Source organism: Bicyclus anynana, chromosome 14, assembly GCF_947172395.1.
Source record: "Bicyclus anynana chromosome 14, ilBicAnyn1.1, whole genome shotgun sequence".
Lineage (NCBI taxonomy): Eukaryota > Metazoa > Arthropoda > Insecta > Lepidoptera > Nymphalidae > Bicyclus > Bicyclus anynana.
The window spans coordinates 11,042,004-11,068,981 of NC_069096.1; the positions used below are offsets into that span (position 1 = coordinate 11,042,004).

The 26,978-nt window shown below is 37.1% G+C and overlaps 2 protein-coding genes across 3 annotated transcripts; both read left to right on the forward strand.

The window, feature by feature from the left end:
• Positions 1 to 105: 105 nt before the first annotated feature.
• LOC112043555 (transmembrane protein 19) lies at positions 106 to 4,396 on the forward strand. The gene is made up of 5 exons (XM_024079028.2): positions 106 to 639; positions 1,297 to 1,545; positions 1,806 to 1,955; positions 3,015 to 3,335; positions 4,107 to 4,396. The coding sequence occupies exons 1-5, from the start codon at positions 459 to 461 to the stop codon at positions 4,253 to 4,255; spliced, it is 1,050 nt and encodes a 349-aa protein (XP_023934796.1). The 5' UTR covers positions 106 to 458; the 3' UTR covers positions 4,256 to 4,396.
• A 1,739-nt stretch (positions 4,397 to 6,135) lies between these two features.
• LOC112043554 (sialin) lies at positions 6,136 to 25,598 on the forward strand. Of its 2 annotated transcripts, none has more exons than XM_024079027.2 (11): positions 6,136 to 6,624; positions 8,912 to 9,114; positions 9,666 to 9,746; positions 10,136 to 10,379; positions 11,590 to 11,807; positions 14,286 to 14,447; positions 15,153 to 15,285; positions 16,194 to 16,307; positions 16,869 to 16,999; positions 17,651 to 17,749; positions 18,633 to 25,598. In XM_024079027.2, the coding sequence occupies exons 1-11, from the start codon at positions 6,531 to 6,533 to the stop codon at positions 18,705 to 18,707; spliced, it is 1,554 nt and encodes a 517-aa protein (XP_023934795.1). In that variant the 5' UTR covers positions 6,136 to 6,530; the 3' UTR covers positions 18,708 to 25,598. The 2 variants fall into 2 exon arrangements, with proteins under 2 accessions (XP_023934795.1, XP_052741579.1); XM_052885619.1 differs by lacking the exon at positions 6,136 to 6,624 and adding an exon at positions 6,657 to 7,036.
• Positions 25,599 to 26,978: the final 1,380 nt, after the last annotated feature.

Sequence of the window (26,978 nt, forward strand, 5' to 3'; positions counted from 1 at the left end):
ATAAATTCTATTATCTGTGAATCACAGGTTGAGGTTGATAATGTTTGACAGTTATGCACCATCTAATCTGTGGAGTAAATTAATATTTTCATTGATTATCTATTATTTTGTGTCATTGACATTTGACATGTTTTGAAGGAAAATAAAAAAGAAATCAAAAATGTGGAAAAAACATAAATGTAGAAATTTCTGTATGGAATTAAAATTTGTTTTGTAAAAATTAAATACATAAAAAATATGCTAACTTGTGTATGCGATACTAAAAATATAACCCAAGCAATTAGTTCCAAGTGATATTATACGGTACTCGTGTACAATTTCTGTGAGGCCGGCAACTGCCAATTTCCATTTCCAATCAGTCTGCATTCTACTCTGCACTTATTAGTGTCCGGTTCCGCATCTTTCTATGTAGTATGTGTTCCGACTGTTGTGAAACTAAAAATTAAGGGATAACGTTGATGTTTAAAATGGCTGACATTACAAAAAGTAACGTTAATTCATCAGAACAAAAGAAGGGATTGCAAAACAATCACATTCTAACGGTTCTGCTCATTACCCTTGTAATACCTCTATCAATGTCAATGTGGATAATTAATTTAGTTTATTCAAAATTTATATTAAATACTGGAGGGTATGATGGTAAGGCTGTATTTATATAATTTTCTTTAATCTGTTTTCTCTTAACTTTTTCTTTCTTGAGAACTTTGTGAGCCTGTTCAAAGTTTAAAATATTTGTGTTAGCAAATAAATTAAAAAAATAAATGTATGAGAGAAAATAATCATAGACATAATATATAGGAGGGAGACCGGGTGGGTCGCGCCCACCCTATAATGGTTCTGTGCCCACCCTAGGATTTTGGGCCACCAAAATGGAATTCTATTATGATACCTCTATTAGACTTGATGGTCTATTAGACTAGGGAAATAATCCTAGATTTTTTTTTATTCTTTACAAGTTAGCACTTGACTACAATCTCACCTGCTGGTAAGTGATGATGCAGTCTAAGATGGAAGTGGGCTAACTTGTTAGGAGGAGGATGAAAATTCACATCCCTTTTGGTTTCTACACAGCATCACACTGGAACGCTAAATCGCTTGGTGGTACGTCTTTGCCGGTAGGGTGGTAACTAGCCACAGCAGAAGCCTCCCACCAGCCATACCTAGATACGCCAATGAAAATAAATAATTAGAATAAATTGCTGACTTAATTTAATTAAAATATCCATCAATTCCTATAATAATTCATTAATTACATTTCATTAATTTCTATAATAAATTATACAATTGTTTTTTCAGAACCAGTAGTCATTGCACCAACAAGATGGTTGACTTCTTGTTTCTTACCTATTGTTGTAGCCATATATGGATATAGAAGGAAGAGTCTGAACATGAGTGGCGCTCTTCTTGGATTACTTGTAGCATTTGTACTTACTCTCTCTAACTACTGTTTTCTGATGGACTTGCTGGTATTCTTCCTGTCCTCTTCAAAGGCCACAAGGTTTAAACCACATTTGAAAAGGAAGATTGAGGAGGACTTTAAGGAAGGTTTGTATTTTTTTGTTACATAATAGAGGGAATAGAATTTTTGTCACACTTAATCAAGGCCAAAGTTTATGTTATGTTACTCCTTCAAACCAAAAATTCTGAACTGATTAAGTTAAAACATTTTAACCTGGATTAACACAGGCCACATTTTGTCTAATTGTCCCTTTGGACGAAGGAATCATGATCTTTTTTTCTATAGTTCCTGATCCCTTGCAGATTTTGTCCAATATATATTCATTAAACATCAAAATGTCTTTCAGGTGGACAAAGAAATTGGGTTCAAGTACTTTGCAATGGAGGCATGGCTACTCAACTGGGGCTTTTATATTTGTTAGATGTTGGTGCCTCAGAGAGGCCTATAAACTTTTCAAAGGACTATAGAGCATCCTGGCTGAGTATTGGTGTACTGGGTAAGATGTTAATGAATAATGTCTCAAATAAAAAACAAAATGCAAAAATAAAATGTTGTTTTGAAGATGAACTTTATAAATGTTGAGGTTGAGGTTGTCAAACTTAATTCAGAGTCCTCAGGACTATTGTAGAGACTAAAAGAGTTTAAAGTGTTTTTCAGATAGCATGGCTGCTGTAACAGTATGTTTCACTCTTGAAAGTTTGCCACAATTCACAATAATAGTACATATTATGAACGTCATGTGGCAACTCTCACTGTACCCATGCTATCTGAAAAACACTAGGTATAGCAATAAATATAATTTCATTTAATTATCATTATAAAACTTAATAAACAATAATAATATGTAATTTCAAGTTATTTCTCCTTATTCTTAAAAATATTTACTTATTAATTTAAAAAGGTAGCACACATGCAATGATATTGTCAATAACTACTAGATGGATATAAAATTTTTGATGTACCTCTATCTCTGTAACAATGCACAATGTGCTAAAATTTTGTTGTAATATAACACACAAGATGTGATAAAAAAAAATTGGATTAGTTTGGTTGATTTGGAACATTGAAATAAACAATGAAAATGCCTTAACTTTTAATTTCCAATTAAAATTGTATTTTTATTAGCACTCACTATATCTCAATTATTTCACTAATTTTAAAAATATTGGTACCAATTTTACATTGTGTTTATTGGTTAGGGGTATAGAGTCCTTTTTATGAAAGAAGTCCCGCGGCTAAAACCTGAACTAAAATTACCGCCATTACCAAAATACATCGCCATTAAGACATTACCACCCTACCGGCAAAAACGTACCGCCAAGCGATTTTGCGTTCCTGTACGTTGTTGTGTAGACACTGAAAGGGGTGTGGATTTCATTCTCCTCCTAACAAGTTAGCCTGCTTCCATCTTAGATTGCATTGTCACTTACCATCAGGTGAGATTGTAGACGAGGGCTAACTTATGAAGAATTAAAAAAAAACTTCATTGACAGTATCATTGCATGTGTGGAACTTAATTGTCTAATAAATCTTTAAAATACACTTTGATTTACAGGTGTGTTTGCATGCTGTAATGGTGATACATGGGCGTCTGAACTAGGCACAGTGTTAAGTAAATCTGACCCAGTTTTAATAACAACATGGAAACAGGTCCCTAAAGGAACAAATGGAGCGATCAGTGCTATTGGGACTATAGTCAGCACTCTGGGAGGGCTTGTCGTTGGGCTGACACATTACTTAACTGTTTTATACTTTTCGGACAGAACATTACTTATGTATGCACCTCCACAGTGGTCTCTCATTATATATGGAGCATTTGCAGGGCTTATTGGCAGTGTCATAGATTCGTTGTTGGGGGCAACCTTACAATACTCTGGTGAGAATACAAATGTACACTTTAAAATAAAAACCCTGTTGGTAAACTACATCCTACATGGAAAGTGGGTATGGATGTTTGTTACTCTCTAATGCTGAAGCGATTTGGCTGAAATTTGGAATGGAAATGGATTTTACTTTGGATAAACACATAGGCTACATTTCATCCCAAAAAAGTCCATGGTTCCAACGGTATATGTGAAAAACTGAATTCCACGCAGACGAAGTCGCGGGCGTCCGCTAGTAATATTATAAAACCATGTGTTTAACTCAAAAACTACTGAATGGATTTTCAATAATAGGTAGAGCAAATCAGGAAATTTTTAGATATTCATTTTATAAAAGGTCTATAAAAAATGCTGCGGCGGTATAATTATCTACCTATCTTTATATCTACCTGTAATCTTTAAATTTATTTATGGTTTACTTCAAAAAAAAATGTCTAAGTACAATGAAAGTTTAATACTCAGCGGCAAAAATAGCAGGTGTTTAATTAACGTTCCATAATTTATTATTATTCTCATCATTAAGTCAAAGTGTCAAGTCATGTTTCATTATTACAAAGTCTATCTATAGTATGCTTGTAATTAATCTTTAATCTCTTTAAATAATGATTTGTAATCAGCATAATAATTAATACTTTTAAGAGACACATTATTCTACTGGCTGGTAACTTATACCTCATAAACCCAGTCTTAGCTATATTCTATTTTCGAAAGACTTGGATGTAGTTGTAGGAAACTAACTAAACACTTATTTTTATCTATTCCAGGTGTGGATAAAGACGGAAAAATAGTATCACATTCCAGTTTGAGTGTAAAACATATCAGCGGCCGAAACATTCTGGATAATCATAGTGTTAACTTATTAACTACAATAATTATGGGAGTATTGATGCCGACTATCATCAAAAATGTGTAGTGTTAAATCAATTTCATAACATTTAATGTATTTAACGAGAAATTATTAATAATATTAATTCTAATTCAGATTAACATTAGGATATAAATTATCGAGAATTTTTAATTACACTTTTTTTATTAAACAATTAAGTACTTAAAATTCATATATTTTATTTCACTTTTGGGAAGATGGTTTTACTAAGTTATAAGTTACAGTTGTAAATTTAACCAATAAAAGTAAGACGCTCATTTAGATAGGTAAGTATGTTTTTATTTTAAATCGCTGTGCTTAATTATCTTCACTCACTGTAGGTGAATTACCAAGAAAATCGCGGAGGATAGAGGTCAAACAAATAAAACAAAGTACTTTGTACTTTATTGTTATTATTCTGCGGCTCTGCGCATCTTATTATGTTGCAGCTGCTTATTAGGGCTTTAAAAAAGTTATACGCCGTTAGAGTTTGGCTAATGAAAGTAGAGACTAAAATCGCCCGCCAAATTTAAATAGAAACTGAGTAAATTCTGAAAATTAAAGTGAAAATATTGGAACAATACTTACTTAAGTATAGGCAGCAATGTGTTCACAAGCAAAAAAAATATTTAAATAAATGAAAACGCATGTTTTTTTAATTTGTCTAATTGATTTTTTAAATTTGGTGGGCGATTTCAATCTCTAGTTTCATTAGTCAGACAAAGTGTACTTTTAGTCTACTAAACTCATTTCATTTGGCTGGTGGGAGGCTTTGGCCGTGGTTAGTTACCACCCTACCGGCAAAGACGTACCGCCAAGCGATTTAGCGTTCCGGTACGATGCCGTGTAGAAACTGAAAGGTGTGTGGATTTTCATCCTTCTCCTAACAGTTAGTCCGCTTCCATCTTAGATTGCATCATCACTTACCATCAGGTGAGATTGTAGTCAAGGGCTAAATTGTAAAAAAAAAAAATATTATAAAGTAGCCGACACCCGCGACTTCTTCCGTACGGCATTAGTTTTTAGGTTAGCTTTTTTCGTAAAACTTGCAAGAGCTTACTTGCAATACTTTAGGCTCAGAATACAGAAAAAAAGTGATTTCTGTATTCTGAGACTTTAGGTTTAGACATAATGTACTCTATGGTTTAGACCTCCTTAATCCGGCCTTGTCGCAGTATCCCTTTTATGGTTTTTAAGCCTTAACCATTCGTAGCGGAGGCATAGAATACATCACAGAAGTCAGAAGTCAGAATATAAAATACATAATATTATAAACTATTATTGTAGCTTGTTTAATGCAACACGCGACACAAGAGCAGTAAATAAATGAGGGCTCTGTAATCGTTCGTGGGGTAACCCTGTCATCCACTTGGGATTGCATTGCAACTACTTTGATACTTGATAATAGTTGTTAAGTTCTATAATGGAAAAGGTCGGTCGCTCGGTCGGTCGGTAGTCCATAGTTAGTAGGTATCTGCTAATAATGGATTTTGCGATAGGGCCCAACAATATTTTCCCCGTTTTGGCCAAATTTTTGATCGGTGCTTTGCTCCTATTGGTCGTAGCTTGATGTTATGTAGCTTATAGACTTCCTCAATAAATGGGCTTTTCACAAAAATTTAAATTATATTTTAACCATAGATTTATGATTCGGTACAAGTACCTAATAATTCTATTAATTTAAACCTTAGTTCGTCAGTAGGTAAGGCAGAAGTACGAAATTGTCAGGTGAGGTGAGCAAATGTGTGACGTGATAATGATGTGATGGCTAATCTAGTCTGTACAGCCTTTAAAAAAAGCTTTATAAGTTATAAAAGAGAAGGTTCAATGCCGTAATAGGCCGTATAGACTTAGTTAGTTAGTACTACTTTACTGTAGTTCGGACTACTTTAGTATTTTAGTCGAGTACGAACAATTTTTGGATTTACCGCCCAAAAATCGTTCATACTCGACTAAAATACTAAAGTAGTCCGAACTAGGCGTATCATAGACTTAGAACAGTTAGACTTAGTTATATATCTATGAGGCGTATAGCCAGTTAAACAGTGACGTTCAAGTCAAGATGTGTCAATGTCACTTGTCAGTTGCAGACTGCGTCAAATTTGAAATTTCTTTGTTTGTACTCTATGGCGGCGAGAAATACATTTCTTTGTTTACGTACAAATTCATAATAAAAAATTGTATGAGTCATTAAGTTTGTTACTGTTTAATACGAGTAAAATAGTTATGATCTGCTTATGGTTCTAATTTGAATTGCTAGTTTAATAGAAAGTGCATTTATTAATCATTACTCTAACGCGTTGTTATGTTTTGAGCCTGAACCATGGCTCAGCCTGTAGAAGAAAGTACTATGTTAAATGATGATATAGAAAATGATGTCACGAGCAGTCACAGAAACCTCGTTGTTAACGAGAGAGGTAATCTAAACGTAAACTGTTGTTAAAATGTAACGGGCTAAATGACAGCAGACTACTCATAAGCAAATAGGAATAACATATAAATCAGTTGGGTTTGATAAACCATGTATAACTCAAGAACAACTGAACGAATTTAAATTAAATATAGCTCAGTGATAAATTATTGTCTAGTCCAGTCATAGGCTACTGTTATGCTTTAAATTTCCATAAGAATAGGGTCTACTAGAATATAGTTCAGTTTAATTGGTAGGTAAATGCTACTATTATATTCCTTTGTTTATTTACTGAGTAATATTGAATCAACCATTATTATCCTGATAATTGTTTTAATTATTGGTCTTATAGTGTAAAGCTTTGAAAAACATTTTAAGAAGCTTTCTCAGGACTGTTGGATTAAGGGTACCATACAGAAGTAAGTTATTCTTTAAGTAGCTTATACTGTGAAGACCTCCAGTTGCTTGGGCACTTAAAAGCCCTGCAACAGGAGGAGTAGATTTTTTTAACAATATGTAATAGTTCTTTTTATATAAAAATTATTAGGTAAACATTTAATAAAAATAATTATACAATGAAGTTTTAAAGTTATTGTCTTGAGAGTCATAAAATTTAACAAACCACTAAAAGAATATCAAATCGCACTAACATCTTTGTGTGTTGAAAGTGATTTTAATAATTTTATTATAATTCCTTCGATTAAAAGTGAACAAATGTACATAAATATTAAATAATATATTTGAATGAAACAAGACATGTCATTTCTCAGCAGATATAATTTCTGTCATCAATTCAGAGGGCATAGGTAAAATTTGGTTCAGGTCATGCACCTCTAACTTTTCAATTATGTGCATTTTAAGAAGTGTGAACTGGGTGTGTGAAGTCTGCCAATCCACATTTGTCCAGTGTGGTGAACTAAGGCCTAACCCTTCTCATACTGCAAGGACATTCCAGTTCAACAGTGAGCCGAATATGGGTTGTTTATGGTAATGATGATTATGACAGAACATTCAAATTAAGTCTTACTACTGTCACAGTACACATAAGTATCTTTTGCAATTTTTGTTAATTACTTAGTACATCATTTAAATGTCAATGAATCAAAATATTTACATAATGCAAGGCTAGCAATAGCTATTTACATACTCTTGTATAATACAACTGAATAGTGATAATAAGCAGCTTATCTATGTATAAATTGTATAAATGGCTGTAATTAATGTGCCAATATTATTCTAAAAAAAAAATTCAAAATTCATTTATTTCAAGTAGGCTCAGTTTACAAGCACTTTTGACACGTCAGTTGACTATTTGTAAAGATTCTAGCACCGGTTCGGAAGGCAGGTTCTGCTGAGAAGATACCGGCAAGAAACTCAACAGTTGCTCTTTTGAAAAAGTCATACAGTATTACAATTTACATTTGATAACAATTAAATTACAATTTCTTATAGTTTTATTTCCTGTGTGAAGGTGGAAGCTGATCCAATGGCCTCCAAGCACCTTTGTCGTTAAGGAACTCATCAATAGTGTAGTAACCTCGACTAAGAAAATGTTTTTTCTTTGAAGTATGATTACCTACTTTAATGAATGACTAAAAATTTGTTACTTTAACTTTGTCTATTGTCAGGTTTATTGTCAGATTAGTGGGATTTCCAAATATTAGTCCTAAATTATTTAGGGATTAGAAATAAAAAAAATGTTAGTCTTGCTTGGGAACAGTAGTTTTTATAATGTCTAATCTGTCATCTGTCTAATCAACTCACCCCTTTTAACATATTAAGCCTGAATAGCTTCACAGTATAGGTTCTAGACTAAATGCTGATTGGAATTCTATTCCCACCCATACAATTTTTGTCTTTTACTCAAAACATAGTCAACATGGAGAAAACTAAAATATTAGTCATATTCTTTAAAAAAAAAACTTAAAACAATGTGTGTGTCCCAAAAGCTAATTGAGAAGAACTTTGAATTTGACTTAAATTTAGTAAAGATAATAATTAAAATAGAACAAAGTAGGTCAAATGCTATGTGAATTCCAGAACTAACGAACTAAAGATAAATCCATTGACTTACATAAACACTTTGGTGCTAAATGTTTATTATATAAGCATATTCTTTATCAACCCATTTTCGGCTCACTGTTTAGCTCTTAGAATGAGAGGCCAGTAGTCCACCACGCTGGCCCAATGCTGATTGGCAGACTTCACACATACAATAATTTTAAATTGTATTAAGTTATTTCACATTCTTTACATTATATTATTGTATATTTGTATATAAACTTTGTCCTTAGTTGAAGAAACAACAGGATGGATCAAATGTCGAACAGTACTGGGTATTATGGGCTTCCTGGGCTTTGCCAATGTATATGCAATGAGGGTCAATCTGTCTGTGGCCATTGTAGCCATGATAAACTCTACAGTACCACTACCTTCAAATGATTCCACATTAGATGTATGCCCAACCAGTGGACCTACTAATACTTCTATACCTACAGTAAGTATGATAATGTTAATAAGTTCTTAGTAGTGTAAGAGTCCCTTTGCCCAACAAACTGCCAATGGAGTGCCATGGTGGTCAATCTACGTCAAACACAAAGTCCAATTTTTTTTTAATTATATTGAAAACTGCCTTTCCTTCATTGACCTCATACAATAAAAAGACACACAATCATGTAGAAAATGTCACTTAAAAACTGACCAATTATTCTTTGGCAGTTTTAGAATTATTGGTAAAGAAAATTATACCTAAATGCCTTTAAATATCGTCCAATATTCTATAAAATCCCAATTCAGAGGAAATTCAACCTTATGAATTGAGTTCAAGGTTGAATTTGCAAATGTGACTACTTGAATTGAGTGCCAAGAAATTGTGTTTGGCACTCTTGAGTGGGGCGTTTTTTGGTTGCATCCACTTTTTAATAGAAGATTAATGTCTACCTATGCCTACATCTACATGTATTGTGATTTGTAAATATTTAAAAAAAAATCATAAGGTCATATATTATGGTTTTGTTGATGTAATAATTGTGTTTTTATCAATTGCAGAAACAAGGAGATTTCAACTGGACTGCCGAACAACAAAGTATTATATTAGGTTCATTCTTTTATGGTTATGTTTTGACACAGGTAAGTTGATACTTTATTGACGATAATTATTCATTAGAGTGGGAGTAACCTTACTCTGCATCCAGGCTATGGATTCGTTTTCCATTACTGGAAAATAGTTATTGATTAATCACTTGATACTGTTAGTATGGCAATTTTAACATGTTTACAGCATCAAACTGGTAATTATTTGGTTGGATATTTTACTAGAAGAGCACTTTATAATAAAGCTCGTCCGGAGATATACTAGATATACTACATCGCATTTGCGCTAACAAAATTGGGGAGTTGTGGGCAGGATGAGTACCGTGACCACACAACTTTTTTGCCTACTTCCCTCGCTACTTCCCACGCAAGTGAAGCTGTTCAATGTGTATTTTGTGTGTGTTGTTGTAGTGTTTATGTTTTAGATTCCGGGAGGGCGAATAGCGGAAATATACGGCGGAAAACTTGTTTATGGTGTCGGAGTTTTACTCACGGCTCTGTTCACTCTACTCAGCCCCGTGGCAGCGTATATAGACTTTAAACTGTTCATTGCTGTCAGAGTACTAGAAGGTTTGGGCGAAGGTGTAACGTATCCCGCAATGCACGCCATGCTGGCGCGATGGATACCGCCTTTGGAGAGATCGAAGTTCGCGGCTTATGTTTATGCAGGTAATCTTTTTCTACAATTTTGGTAACTTGAGGTAATGCAACTGCTGCTGTACCTGGCAGCAACCAGTATTGGAGGGGATATCTAGTCAGTGGCGATCACAATAGATCGGTAACGGTCAACGTGATACAGGACCTCAAGAGACCTGCAGAGCCGCGACATCAAGAAGAAGAAGAAGAAGAGGTAATGCATCTGCTAGGCTAGCAAATTCTGCATCTTGCCTTCAAGCGTGTGTTTTAAACAGATATTGAGCATTTTTTAGTAGTATCAATCTGTAGGTCTAAGTGCGTACATACATATCGAGAGAGAGGAATAAAGACAAATAATGGTGGAAATTAAATTATCGTTGATTGGTGGTATTATACCCAGACCTTAGACGTTAGGCCGCCGGCCCCCGTAATACAATTTAATGTATATCAATAAAGTCTGATAGTGATTGTTACTGAAACGTACGTCACCCTAAGTCCGCCAACTCGCAATTCACCAGCATGATAGGTCTACTTTCCAAATCCCTTATAAAGAAGGATGCTCGGCCCCGGCGACATAACGACCGGAAGATTGAAACGCTTTCCAAGTAACAAACACAAGCATACATAACGTCTTTGCCGGCGAAAACGAGGTCTCCGATATCAGACGTCTCCCGGACTTGGTCTAATTAGTCATGGGGGCGTCAGGTCTGATACACTCATGCCAAAACACCCTTCCTGAACAGCGAATTAAGCCGAGCTCCAAATCTCATGGAGATGCCCTTAGAGAGTCTTCCCGGGTTCCGCCCATCTCTTCTGATTCCACTTTTTGGCCCCGTCAGGCGAGCTTTCGCCCAAACCCCTGGTAAAACCGCTGAAGTCCTATTCAAAAAAGGCCTGTTGTAAGCCTCCGGTCCTATATTCAATAGTCCTTATCAACCCATATTCACTGAGCTCGAGTCTCCTCTCAGCATGAGAGGGTTTAGACCAATAGTCCACCACGCTGGCCCAATGCGGATTGGCAGACTTGACACACGCAGAGAATTAAGAAAATTCATTGGTATGCAGGTTTCCTCACGATGTTTTCCTTCACCATTTGAGACATGTGATATTTAATTTCTTAAAATGCACACAACCGAAAAGTTGGAGGTGCATGCCCCGGACCGAATCTGATCCCACGTCCTCCGGAATCGGAGGCAGTTAGTATCCAATAGGCTGATAGTTATTAAGTTATTTATTTTCCCAGGTTCTAACATAGGTACAGTGATATCACTGCCTATATCAGGCTGGCTCTGCACACTGGACTTTGGTGGCGGATGGCCGCTTTGCTTCTATTTGTTCGGCGGGCTCGGCGTGATCTGGTTTGTCGCGTGGATCTTCCTCATATACGACACGCCACAGAGACATCCCAGGATATGTCCCAAGGAGATTGAGTTCATCACGCAATCTATTGGACCGCAGCAGGTATCGTTTTGCTAATAGTATCCTTAATTTATTTTTATTGAAGTAGGATGGATGGCAGGCACACTAGCGTTTTTTAATGGAGGGGTAATTTAGCCGGTAGGAGGCACTATCCAAATGGGTGTCCATGAGGATTTTTTACCCTATGAAGGGAAAAGCTGATTTGATGGACCTGCCAATGCATAGCTTTAAGCAATGTGTTAAAAAACATTTACTTAGTCGAGGTTTGTAATTGTAATCTTGTAATCAATTGTAAATTATAATATTGTATGATTTATTTTTTAAAAGAGCAACTGTTGAGTTTCTTGCTGGTTTCTTCTCAGCTAAACCTGCCTTCCGAACCGGTGGTAGAATCTTTACAAATAGTCAAAAGTGTCGTATCGAAAGTGCTTGTAAAGTGAGCCTACTTGAATTAAATGAATTTTGAATATTTTGAAAAGCTTCGACTGCGATTTCACTTGATGTTAAGTGATGATGCAGTCTAAGATGAAAGCGGGCTTATTTGGAAGAGGTACCCACACCTGTGATGGTTTCTATACGCAGAAACATACCGCTAAATCTGTGTCCGGTGCGCCTTTGCCGTTATGGTGGCAACTATCCATGGCTAATGACTACCACCAGACCGAACTTGAACCAATTTCCTGCCAATGCTAAATGACATAATGTTGAGCAATGGGTCTCCAGAATAAGAGTGGTTAGGATAATAGTCCACCATGCTGGCCCAATGCGGATATCACATATGTAGAGAATTAAGAAATTCTTAGGTTTGCAGATTTCCTCACGTCTTCTTCACAGTTCGAAACGCCTGATATTTGAGGCAATATGCACCTGAAAAGTGCATGCCCCGAACCGGTTTCGAACCTACGTTTTACCCACGAAAATGGTTGGGAATTTAACCCAGGACCTCTTTGTTGAAAACCACTGCTCTACCACAACTGCGCCAGTCAGGTCGACAAAAATAAAATAAAAAGCTCACATGTTGCCGATATGAGGCATGTTTATTTTCTCTTTAGTTTTCTCTGTAGTTTGTTTATTTTCTAGTCAAAAGTTTAGCTCTTAATCATGTAGGTCAAAACGAAACTCCCATAAATCAAAAGTATGTGGAAAACATCGAGAGTACTCAATAACAATTTGTTGTTGTATTGAATTATGCGTTATCATCAAAAGTGGGGCGTATAATGAGTCACAGGTCGCGGCATTGGCGTAATGTTTGAGGTTACAACAACTATATGTGCATATGTTTAGCTACCTTTTTTACGCATTGCTTAGGAAGCAATATGTCCTAGGTTCTATTCCTTGTTCGGATCTAATTTACTATTATTGTGATAACTTCTTATGGGAGGGGAAACCGCTCAGTAACATAATGCGTTACGGCACCACTCTGTCTGACTTCTCTTTATCTTACGCACACGGCAGCAGGTTTAAGATAACACTTCTGTCGAGCGTCCTGAGACGCACACGTGTTTTTTCTTCTTCTGTGTTTATCTTTTAAAAAAAGAATAAGTAGTTCAGTTCAGTTTTGCTCTTTTTAAATTGACTTCTGCCTGCCTGGTTGACATCGACAATGGCTTGTATGTTGTAACTTAACACCAAAATAGGATAGCAGTTTACTATTCTATGTATGTATTTTTTATAGCGTTAAGGCAATGAGCTATAAATAAAATACTAATATCATATAGTAATATTTCATTTGTGAATATTGTATAAATTATAGCTTCAGAGGTCTTAAAAGAGATTCAATAAAAGTTATTGGACACTTATTTGTAATATCTGTCATTATATTGTTCCGAACGGAGTATTAATCATAGTCAATCCATACATGCACATACATACTATAGATGGATAAATTGTTATTGGTATCTGGCCTTATTTGTGTTGCGTGGATTCACAAATCATCTTTGTTTAATTGAATGTATCGCTCACTAGCTTTTGTTTGGAGCAAATAGATTTTTTGAATTACTACAATTATTTAACAAAATATGTTCTATGTACGACTTCCTTAAGTGTACTTAAGGTGTACGTAACATAGAACATATTTACGATGTGAATAGGAGATGTGGTGCTAAGTAAAAATCACTTTGCAGACCCGTCCTTACCCACGGGACATATATGTCTACATTTTTTGTGAATTTGTCCCTAGACTATGCCCCGCAGGTCCTGGGGTTTCTATTAATAAAGCATTTAGAAGAGCCAGAGACAAAAAAGAAATATTGTGGTTGGTGGCAAAATTCATGATTAAATATGTTTTCTTTCTTCATGCATATGAAAAGATTACTATTTTTGTATATTACGAATAAACTCAAAACTGTTGGACCGATTTGAAAATTTCTTTCATCAATAAAAAGCTACATCATCAGGGAGTATCCTAGGCTATATCTTATCTCCGTATTCCCACGGGAATGAGAACTGTGTCTTTCAATATAACGGCTCAGCCAATTGATATTGCTAAACAACTTTCTAGTCTCGTAATATTTTGGGCAGGACGAAGAGTCTACGCCGTCGATCCCGTGGTGCAAGTTCCTCACATGTCTGCCGCTGTGGGCCATCCTGATAGCGCAGTGCGGCCAGTCGTGGCTGTTCTACACGCAGCTGACTGAGCTGCCCACTTACATGAACAACATACTGCACTTTGATATTGTTTCCGTGAGTATATAAGTATACGTTTACCTAGGACATACGATCCAGTTAGGAAGGTCCAATTTCGAGAAAGAGGAAACCGTCGGTTCCAACTCGGCTGGGCTGAATTCGGGAAACTTGGCGACATCTTTTCCAAAATTCCTCAGTGCCTGACAAAAGTCTTCGAACAGTGCGTGTTCCCAGTGATGACCTATGGTTCCGAGACTTGGTCGCTAACTATAAGCCTCATAAGAAGGCTCAGAGTCACACAGCGGGCGATGGAATGAGCTATGTTAGGAGTATCTTTGCGTGATCGAATCAGAAATGAGGAGATCCGCATAAGAACCACAATCAACGGCATAGCTCAACGAGTCGCGAAGCTGAAGTGGCAATGGGGCACATAGTTCTAAGAACCGAAATACGTTGGGGTCCCAAGTTACTGCAATGACCCCGCACTACAAAGCGCAGTGTTGGACGACCCCCCACCAGGTGGACTGACGACATCAAGCGAGTCGCAGGGATTCGCTGGATGCAGGTGGCTCAGTATCGTGATGTTTGGAAGTCCTTACAAAAGGCCTAAGACCTGCAGTGGACGTTCATCGGCTGATATGATGAGTATTTAAGAGTCTTCGTTGTCTCACCCGTGGCGCAATTTCCTCAATTGTTTGCCAACATCAACAACGACAAAGACAAATAATTCGACGATAACTTTTATAATTTTTTGAATTTCAGAATGCGCGGTTGTCCGCGTTGCCGTACCTCACGGCGTGGGTGGCGGGCATCCTGATCAGTATATTCGCTGACTGGCTGCTCGCTAAAGGCGTTATATCGCGGCTTAACAGCATGAAGTTGTGGAATACTGTCGGTAAGATTTTTTTCTTTCTGATTGTGTTAGTGCCGTAGGTGACCTCAGCGGCGTCACCGGGGGGTTTGGGCGAGCGGAGAAGCATCGCCTGATGGGGCCCGAAGGCAGAAGCGGAGTAGATGGGCGGAATGACTCTCTAAGGGCATCCCCTCTGAGACTCGGACCTCGGCTTAGAGGGCATTTCGAAGGGTGTTTCAGGTCTGGCGCCACCCGAGATAGTGAGTTAAAAAGCCCACGTCTTGGTGACGTTAGATATCAGGGCCCTCGTTTTTAGGCGTCTAGATCTACAACTAGCGTTACTTTATTTCCTTACTAGCGAACGCCCGCGATTTCGACCGCGTGGAATTCAGTTATTCACAAATCCCGCGGGAACCATGGATTTTTCCGGGATAAAAAGTAGCCTATGTGTTAATCCAGAGTGAAATATATTTCCATTCAGCCAAATCGCTTTAGTAGCCGCAGCGTAAAAGAGGAACAAACACTTATATACTTTCACACTTACACATAAACTTTCGCCTTTATAATATTAGTGTGATGTGATAGTGTGACTATCGGACCCGATCAAGCTTCGTTTTGACTCATTCCCTTTCCTTATAGACTTTTACCCTAAACCTACCCTACCCTACCTCTTCCCAAGCTACCCCTACCCTTCACCTACGCTACCCATACCCTACCCCTATCCTACCCTATCCTACCCTATCCCTACTCTACCCCTGCCCTACCTGATGTAAACAATATTTTAAGTAATTTTGTTACTACTTGGGTTACATTATTGGACTTTTAGGAATAATCCCCAATTTTTTTATAATATAATATAGCCTTATAGCACTCAGGGATATTGTAGCTTCCTAACAGTGAAAGAATTCCGCTAGTTGATAAATTAAAAAAAAAATCTGTTTTGTTCCCAGCCGCATTTATGCCTGCCTTTGGGTTGCTAGGCATCGCGTGGGCGGGCTGCGACCGCATCGCTGTGATGGTGCTGCTATCCGTCACGTCGGCCTTCGGCGGCGCCGCCTACGCGGGTATGAATGAATAAATCGTCGTTATCAACCCATATTCGGCTCACTGCTGAGCTCGAGTCTCCTCTCAGAATGAGAGGGGTTAGGCCAATAGTCCACTACGCTGGCCCAATGCGGATTGGCAGACTGTACACACGCAGAGAATTAAGAAAATTCTCTGGTATGCAGGTTTCCTCACGATGTTTTCCTTCACCGTTAGACACGTGATATTTATTTTCTTAAAATGCACACAACTGAAAAGTTGAAGGTGCACGCCCCTGACCGGATTCGAACCCACACCCTCCGGAATCGAAGGCAGAGGTCATATCCACTGGGCTATCACGGCTCGCTCTGAATGAATGAATGAAATATAGGGACTTCCAAACAACACGATACTGAGCCGTCTGCATCCAGCGAATCCCTGCGCCTCGCTTGATGTCGTCAGTCCACCTGGTGGGGGGTCGGCCAACACTGCGCTTACTAGTGCGGGGTCGCCATTCCAGCACTTTGGGACCCAAACCCAAACCCAACATATCTTACCGTTACTATAACCTAAAAATTAGGTCAAAATGTTTTATGTTTCAGGTAACCAGATGAACCACATCGACCTGTCGCCGCAATTCGCGGGCACCATGTACGGCATCACCAACGCGGCGAGCAACATCTGCGGGTTCATGGCGCCCTACGTCATCGGCCTCATCATCAGTGACACGCAGGTCAGTGCAGCTAGCGGTGGTGACGTGCTTAATCAGTGGGTGTTTGATCAGGGCATCTCATCATCTCATCATCATCAGCCGATGGAAGTCCACTGCTGGACATAGGCCTCTTGCATTGACTTCCAAACACAACAGTCTCGAGCCGCCAGCATCCAGCTGCTCCCGCAACCCGCTTAATGATGTACTTAATGATGACCCAGTGATGAATGGATCACTGGGTGAACGATTCCAGCACCTTAAGACCGTCCATCGGCTCTTCGAAAATTTCGAAAATTCATAAAGATTTACTGAGTTTTAATAACCCTCTGCAGAGACAGGCCTCTATTTAAAGAAGGGTTTTAGAGTATAGGTTGAAAAATATATAGTAAATATTATTTTTGAAGTAAAACTTCTTAGTGTTAACGGGCGATGCGTGCTGCCATCTACAGGAATAATGAAACAGTGTTAATTATTTTATGTTACCAATAGATGGCGTTTTTAGAGAACTTTGAAACAAACCCGTTTATACACTTCAAGAACCAGTTGCGATGCAGTTATGCCTTAGGCTTTTACATAGATGCCGCTTTGTTTTTGAAAGAAGTTTTATTTCAATCGTGTGGTCTACATAACACTGGGTTTTTTGTAAAACAAAGTTTCTCTTTAATATTTCAGCAAACGTTAGGCCAGTGGCGCGAAGTGTTCTACTTGGCGGCCGCTATCGACCTGGGCGCTAATCTCTTCTACTTATTCTTTGCTAGCACAGAAGAACAGGTATTTGTTGAAATTTAACTAATATCCTTTTAACCTTTGGCTTGCATATTGAGAATAAGGTACAAATTATTTCTGGTGGGTCTGTTAGACCCAAAATTTATTAATATGATGGTTTTAGCAGACTCAGAAGTGGTTTACAAACAATAAGAAAACTAATGTCGAAAAAACGTTATGATTCACAACATTTGTCAGGACAACTTTAATTAACAAATCAAACTGTAACCAAAATAAGTCCATAGAATGGCAGAGAATGACCTTGAGTGGTGTCACGCACTTGTGAACGTTGTGTGTAGGGTATCCTAAGTAACCCACAAAGAATTACACAACAAGAAATGTGAATGGCTCGACCGGACCGGACCGGACGACGCCGATTATTGGAAGTCGTTCCCGCCAACTGATCGCTACCCCTCTCTAAATCCCTACTCCTTACGAAACAAGTCGCACCACCTAGCGTCGGCACAAGCCAACACGAGATCGAGCGACGTCATATCCCTCCCAGACTACTATTTCCAACAATGGATTTATTAATGACAAATTTTCATGTAATATTAATAAATATTGTAAAGAACAATGATTTTAAAAGCACAACTATTGAATTTGTTGCCGGCTCTTCCGAGACTGCGGTAGAATTTCTACAAATAGTTAAAAGTTTAAAACTTGTGGGATGTAAATGTGGGGAAAAATAACCGAATGTCTGCAAATATACTTGGGTGAGGTCTTAAATTAAATAAAATATTGATGATTTATCGAGAGTGTAATTAATAATTTCATGACATTCGGAGGTTTTCAAAATTTTCAATTTTAGGTTATTTACAACGATTACAATGATTTTTTGTTAATTTTGGACATTGCGTAAAATTTCAATAACGTTCTGTTGTTTCAGGATTGGTCTCGCCCGGAAATAGATGACATGACGATCTCTGCCCCAGTGGAGAGCCTTCTATTCCCGGAGTCCTAGGGCTCCGCCCTCCGCGGCGCCGACACCGCGCTGTAGTTTAATTGATGGACTGGGCACTTGTTTCGTGCTTCTTCCATTGTGATACGCATTTTATTTTTATACTAATAGGATTTATTTAAACAATATTAGCTATGCATTGAACTCGGACTATCTCTTGGTGATCGAATCAGAAATGAGGAGCAGGTGAGTTGTGTAATTTGATTGGATCCATTTGAAAGCTCCACTTAATGTAATACACATCAAATAAATGTCAAATCCCTAGCAAAACTGTCAGTTTGACCATTATAATAACAAGCTCCCGACTGAATTGTATTTTTCGGCCACAGCGGCCTTTCTCATTTTGAGATTAAACATGTACGCAGGAGAGAAGTGCACAAGTGTGTATGCAAGCACATGTGCACTCTCCCTATTCCCTCACTCTCATAGTCCGATGGGACGGCAAACCGACACGACCGGTGATCAGGCGCAGGACCGACTGCTTTACATGCTCTGCGAGGCACGGGGATATACCAATTGTATCTCTGTACCTCGTGCCTCGATAGATATTTCTTGTAAGAAAAATCTCAATGACGTATTTTTTTTTGTTGGCCTGACCCGGGATTCGAACCCTGGACCTCATTGTCCGTAGCTGAACCAGCTAACGACGGAACAATGAGGCAGTTCCATTATAATGGAATGAATTTACTGTCACACGGATCCGATCAAGTTACGCAATTACCCCCTGAACCAAAGTCACTGATATAGCTCAGCGAATTACGAAGCTGAAGTAGTAATGGGCGGCATATAGTTAGAAGAGACGATGAAAGTTGGGGTCCCAAGGTGCTGGAATCGTGTTGTGGCCCAGTGGTTAGCTTTCATTATTTATGTTTTTGTGGAGGGGGGCTACCAGTGTTGGTATAAATAAAAGGGTATTTAATGACTTCAGCTCAGTTGTTTGTTAGGCAGCGTGGACACCGTCACGCTGCCAGTCGTGTTAGTGATTCTGTGCAATAATATTTTGTGTTGTAACTATTGATAATGTTTTGTGCTGTAATTATTGTTCATAAATTGTTTAGTGTGGGCATGGAGAACATGTCAGGCAGGGAAGGTAAGTGTTTATGCATTCTAAAGAGATCCCTTAAGCCTACTCTCAAGGACACAAGTCCTCGGACCTGCTGGATGTGTTTCCACCACCACAAAATAATGGTACAATCATTGTAACTGTTACACGTCACGTAACAATTGAGCGTTTATAATATCTTTTTAAATAACAGCCCGGAGACCCCTGCCTTGGAGAGACCTTAGCCATCGTTCCCGATCATTTTACCGTTACCAGTGATAGCCTGGTAGTGATCTTTACAGAGTCAAATATTATAAGCCAGCCATCCCGTATTGGAGTAGCGTGGTGGGATTTAGCACCAAATCTCGTATAAGAAATGGGCTGATGGTAATAAAATATGACGTCATTCCTCACCAATCTGTTTAGCATCCCCGAAAATCAGTTTTGGCTCGTATTGTCAAAAAACATTTTATGATTGAAATTATTATGATTTAATTTTTTTTTTTTAATCTAGTAGAACGCTGTGAACAATTTAAGACGCTTTGAAAAAAGAGTCAAACATTGTATAGAACAACAGATAAAGTTTTGAATGATCAAAAGTTTATAAATATTTTCGATACATTATCAAGTTACATGATAATATGTACTTAGTTAGCTACATTTACAGTTTATATTACAGCAAAGTTATACACAATCATTTCCCAATGCTCAAATAGATACTTATCAATTTTTGTAAGTTTCATCACTATTATTACATCCAATCTGAAGCTCTCTCTATATCAGTCCTCTCCATTCCATTGAGGTTTTATAATTCAATAACCAGTTGTAGAAAACTATAAAACCAGTTTCTTGTATAGACTTTGAAATTGTAAATAGAAAATTATTATGGTGCTTATTGTCATTATAGCTTTTTAGTTAATCGTGGGTGCTGTGTCAAAAACATTTAAGTGATTTGCTATGATGCAAAGTTATTGTTTTAGTCGAAATGCAAAGAATTCTAAAATTCCAAAATTCGGATTTTGAGCTTAGCATAGATAGTCCATACAAGCCGATTCCCGCCGTGTTACCTTCTAAAAATCCATACATACATATTCATTATTGTAATGTATATATGAAAAAATTCTTTGGGACGCCTTACCTTGTAAAAACTCCATCCTTCGCCACTGGTAGATAGTAATATTAATAAGAAGATAATATTATTAGTAGATTTATACTAACATTATAAAGAGGTTAAGTTTTTGGATATGTAGGGGGTTAACTCTGGATCTATTGAACCGATTTTTAAAATTCCATTACCACTAGAAAGTCACGTTATTTTTGTCATACGTACGTACGTCAGCTAGTATAATATCATTATTCAGACGTGCAGAATACACAAATTTTCATCCAATCCAATTTGTCACAAAAAAAATGTATGTTATTTGAGGCCTCTGGTGCGTCATAAGGCTCTAGAATAAAGGTCCCGCGATTTTAAATAAACCCGCGATTGCCGGTCCTGTCACCCTATAGATAAGCCTGATACAGGTCTTGTACTAAATAGAAGGTCCCAGCCCAATCAGTTATTTAAACTTGGTAAAACAATAAATTTACAATTCAAGCCTCTGTTTTTATCTCATTACATTCGTTCCTGGCATATAATTTTTTTTCTGGAGAAAATACAATGCAAAATATTCGCCACTCATGTTCAAAGTTCTAATTATGCTAAAAGGCGAATGTCCACCGGCCCATACAACGCCGGCCCAGGGAACCCAGGTATACCCCCGTATAAAAGTATATGGACATGATAATATTATGATGTGTAAATAAGGTTCTTGTTAAATAATTGGCTTAATAAATGTATATTTTTTTACCACTATAACGTGAGACGAATATCTTAGCATTCCATGGATACACCGTGCGGGTGCCGGGTCCATCGCGTGGTAGAGAGAAGAACTCCGAGCAGAGTCCTGAACTTGTGACTACAGGATGTAGGGTTAAGGAATTCCTTGACGATCGATCAACACTCCCCGTTCTCTGCTCGTGTTCTCCCTGCCTAGCCAAATTTGGTAGGATCCTATTAGAGCAGCTTTGGATACTCGTTCTAATAAAATAAAATAAGCCTTCAAAAATATCGCAAAACTCAAGCTGTATGTGGCAATGATCTTATCTTGTCTGTTGAGACGAATAAAACAGGAATTACGTTAAAGTAGGATTATCAAGATTTTTTTATAGATAATAAATTGCCAGGTGGTTAGGTTAGGCCAGGGCCGAAGATGGGCATACCCTTTTGCATGCTGATTTCGAATATATCGTGCATTGTCATCCAACTTTAACGTGTATACAAAATTTCAGCTCAATCGGTTGAAGATATCTACTTCAAAATTGAGGTCAAAGAATCCACCGTAACATCCTACATACATTGCAAGTTACATAAAAGCTTTTAAAAAAGACAACTTTTCCAATCTGTTGCAATTAAGAAAGCATTATGAGGTTCATGTGATAGCAATTAATTTTAAATGAATAATCGTGTAACAATAATTTTATTACTGAAGCAAAAAAAGAAAATGACCAAAGAGTCTTTGTATTATTAATGAAATGGTTACAGTAAGGTTTTTCTATTATTTGACTTGAAAAAATTAATGAATTGTATAGAGTAATTACATGTTTAATATTCTGTATTTGGGAGTTAAAAACGTTTTCCATATTAGGCGCCCGGTGTGAAAGTTTCAAGCGTTACCATAAAGCATTACGTTTTTCTGTGTAACATCCTTTGCGCACTTTTCACTTTGAGATCATTATGACTTTTTTTGTAAAAAGGGTAACGTATAAAAATTATTAACAATGTCATTATTATGTAATACTAGTGGACGCCCGCGACTTTGTCCATGTAAAATATTTTTTTCAGAAATCCCCCGGGAACCATAGATTTTCCGGGATAAGCCTATATGTTGCTCAATAACCTGCTCTATCTTCAAGTGAAAAACTCATTAAAATCGGTTACAGATATTAGCCTGGATAAACACAGACAGACAAAAATGTTGAAATGTTGTTTGTCTTTTTGTATAACTTGATAAAACAGTTATTTTAAAAATCACAGACACATACTTCAATATATGTATTGATTATTATTTTATAACGAGGGTCAATAAACTTTCCTTCCAAATATTTTAAGGAATTTTTATAATGCAGATTGAGCTGCATCGGTCCAAAGGACCTTTAGCCATAGATGGTTTAATAACAAGGCAAAAGAAATGGCGTGTACGTCCACACATCCGCATCGCACGTATCGGACGCATAGCATCAATCGGACCTTAGTATTCTTTCTATAGAAAGTCATACATCGTCAACTGATCTGCATCGTACGGATCGCACGAATCTACCGTAAAATTAAAAATCCGTATGCGATGCGTGCGATATGTAGGATGCGGATATATGGACGCCTACCATTGAAGTGTGAATTTGTCGTCGTACTGTGGCGCTCATAAGGTATCTAACTAGGGTAGGTACTAAGCCTAAAATACCCACTACCTTTGTAGTAAAACACGCTATTTTTGTTGCGTTGTTATTAAGATTTGTATTACCTTAGCAAATATGATGTAATCATTCCGTTAATTAAATTATTGTTTTTATAAATTAATAGAGAATTTATTTGTGACAGTATTCTTTAATCTTTAGTTTATTGTACAATGCTTGTAATGATTTATGTTGGACACGCAACCAAATATAAAATGCACCTATGTTTGCGACGCGCTATGACGACCGTTATGATAGTGATATATTTCAAAATATTATTTACATATAATTTTTGTAGCCTTTAAATAATCAATGTTATTTATATATTATGTATAGAACAATTATGACAACAAACCGTAGCAGCATAAGTCTCCACTCCCAGAATGTTCCATACTATGCTACCGTGAACTAACTCTTCTAATTCTTTCTGCTATTATTATGTTTTACTATCTTGTCTTTTTACTGTCTTGGGTACCAGATAATTACTTTTAGACCAATTTTCTTCTTTATTCCGCAGTAAATGATTATGTCCACTTTCATTTCTGATTGTATAAGTTATATCAATAATGTTAATTACTTGTACTACTATCAGGCAAATGCTTAAAACTTTTTATGCGATATAGGTTTGCGTTTGACTACAATTGATTGTAAGCATTAATGTGGTCTAAGTTGGAGCGCGTTTACCTAGAAGATGCTCAATCACTCTTGTTTTGAAGGTGTTTAAATTATAAGTGGCAGGAAACACAAACATCGGAAGGGCATTCCAAATTTTTGCTGTGCGAATTAGAAATGTGGATGCAAATCGTGTCATACTAGTTGCCTAGACATCCACAACGTAAGGATTCTACCGTTCGCGGCGTCTTACTTTATACTCGTAAGCTTATAAGTAGTATTAAGTAATTCACATTTTCCAGTGTTAAAAATAACGAAACCAGTGCAGTAGCGCTATTCTGTAAAGATGTTTTTTATAACACGACATTGTGAGGGTCGAATTCGTCTCTGTCTTTCATATCCGTAATGATAAAAGGACGTACCTAACTATTCGTAGGCACGAGAACGAAAATAGTCCAGTCCGGTTGCTTTACCTATTGGTTGACCTATTGGGGCTTATTTACTTATTTATTACTATTAAAAATGAGATTCGGTATTCGTCCCATATGTTGTAAGTATGTTTCTCAAAAACTACTGATCCAATTTAGGTGGGGTTTTCGTTACACAAATGTATACAATAATGTTAAATACTGTAGATGTGAGATGTGTTACTAGGTCATGAAAAATGAGGCGCTCAAAAGAGGAAATTTCCACATCTCAATGTTAGTTGTGGTCAACAACGAACGTTATTTAAACAAATAATACCTAAATATCGTCTACAATGTCGAGTAGTGTGTTCAGGAATTAAAGACAAAATTGTTCATGTGTGTGCTCGGTGTTGTAGCCTATTATTCGGATCACTTTTTGCGGTGACTTTGTAAGGCCGTAACCGATCTATAGTATAAAATTATCATTGAATGTATATATTAAAATGGTTTGTTTTTAAACTTCTTTACATTGACTATGTTGATACCTAAATAATAGTTTATTATTATGTAATTTTGTGTTTAAATACGACAGAATATTATGTTATTATCATTTTCACTATCCACGTCTTTGATATCTTTGGAATCTCTTAATTTTATGCTTTATGTAACTTTATTTTATTTTTAATATTAACAATGTTTTCGACGTATACAAAATCGAACATGCTGCACTGTCTGTGTCGCTCTTGTTAAATATAAATTATTCTGATCTATACTTGTCTAATGTTTTCGTTTCATTTACGAATGGCATATTTTATATAGATTCTATTATAATTATTTATTGTAATCAAATTATTTACAAAAAATTAAGAACTTACAAACGGAGCATGTCCAAAAAAAATATTATCTATGAATCAAATATCATACTATATTTTAAACGCACCAAACTTCTAGTCCGCTCTGAAGTTGCAACATGCTGAACTATTTACTCTGTTGGAACATGTTGAAGCAGCTACACTCCACGTGTTCAGAGCGGACTCGATATTTGGCGCACACTGTACACTAGATAATATGTATGACCCAAAAAGTATATAGGCACTAATATTTTAGTTTCCTGAAATGTAAATAAAGTTCTCCGTAATGCAGTGACAACGTCCCATGATACATTTCGTTCTAGAAACTTAAATGTGATATGAAATCATGAAACGTGTGTATACTTACTTGAAAATAAGGCTACTGTTAATATGTTAAGGATAGTTTTAAGATTTTAAAAATAAATGAACACAAAGAATATAACTATATGTATTTTTGTAGGAGGCATACGAAAATAAATTTTCAACAAAATTATCGTAATTTCATTTTCACCTGACGCGAGCGCACATATTAAAAAAATCGCATCGCAAAACGTCCGTGGTGTAATAATGGCACGTTAGTTTTTTGCTCCTAACATTCGCTTCGCTTTGAGAAAATTATATGGTGCGTGTATGAAATATTAGTCTAAGAGCCCGTGTACCACAGACCTTCGTCATTTTATAGAAGCTGAAAGTTATTCAGCTCTTGCTCCTACTATAGATGATTACCTTACCGAACTATGGAGTTTGGTCCGTGGTGGCTTTTGGCAATATTAGGTTACAAGGTCCCTCAACCATCTAAGTATAAAGTTTTTTTTTTAAATTTATATCAACATATTAAGAAAAATGATAATTCCCATCTGGCAGACACATGGCTTCAAGGCCATCCTTCGAAAAACAACATTTAATTTGAATTTGAAAATTTTATTCTTTACAAGATAGCCCTTGACTACAATCTCACCTGATGGTGAGTGATGATGCAATCTAAGATGGAAGCGGGCTAACTTGGTGGGAGAAGGATGAAAATCCACACCCCTTTCGGTTTCTACACATCGTACCAGAACGCTAAATCACTTGGCGGTACGTCTTTGTCGGTAGGGTGGTAACTAGCCACGGCTGCAGCCTCCCACCAGCTAGACCTGGACCAATTAAGAAAACCTCAATCGGCCCAGCCGGGGATCGAGAGAACGAGAGAGGAACTTCTAGGGTCTCTAGCGAAGGGTTGCCATGAAGCCAAGTGCAAAAGCAAAATTATACTTTATACTTAGATGGTTGAGGGTCTGGATCCTTGAAACCTGCTACCTCCCATAGCCACCAGTGTCCAAACTTACCTTGCCTTGCCATAGTATGGTAGGAGCATGAGATGACAAACTTTCAGCTTTAATCTAACGACGAAGGTCTGGCGTTCGCTAGCTCTCTGTCTATAAGGGTTTGAGCGAATTTTTCGGCGGCAATCTTTACACTATCGCCGTGTTGCGCCTGTGGCGATCGTGATTACTAAGTGTGAACGACCGACAAAATACTAATATTTGTTTTCGACCCCGAGTAAATATTCTCGCGGCGACTGACCACGTAACAAGGTGTGCCATGTAATTATACCACAATTTTCAAAGCGTTTCACGTTAATTGTGCAGTCGGCAGGTGCGACATTATACAAGAATAGATTTATAACGTCGTATGTGTAACATTATTCATCTCGCTTTCTGCAATCTTATGGGAGGAATTTCGTGAAAAGTGTGTAAAAAGAAGCCAGGAATCGGCGCCTTATTTGAATTGACTAATGTAAAGGAGAATGCCCACCGGCCCAACTATTCAGGAATACTTAATTATTTATTTGGAAATGAAAATATGGTGTATAAATAAGGATCGGCTT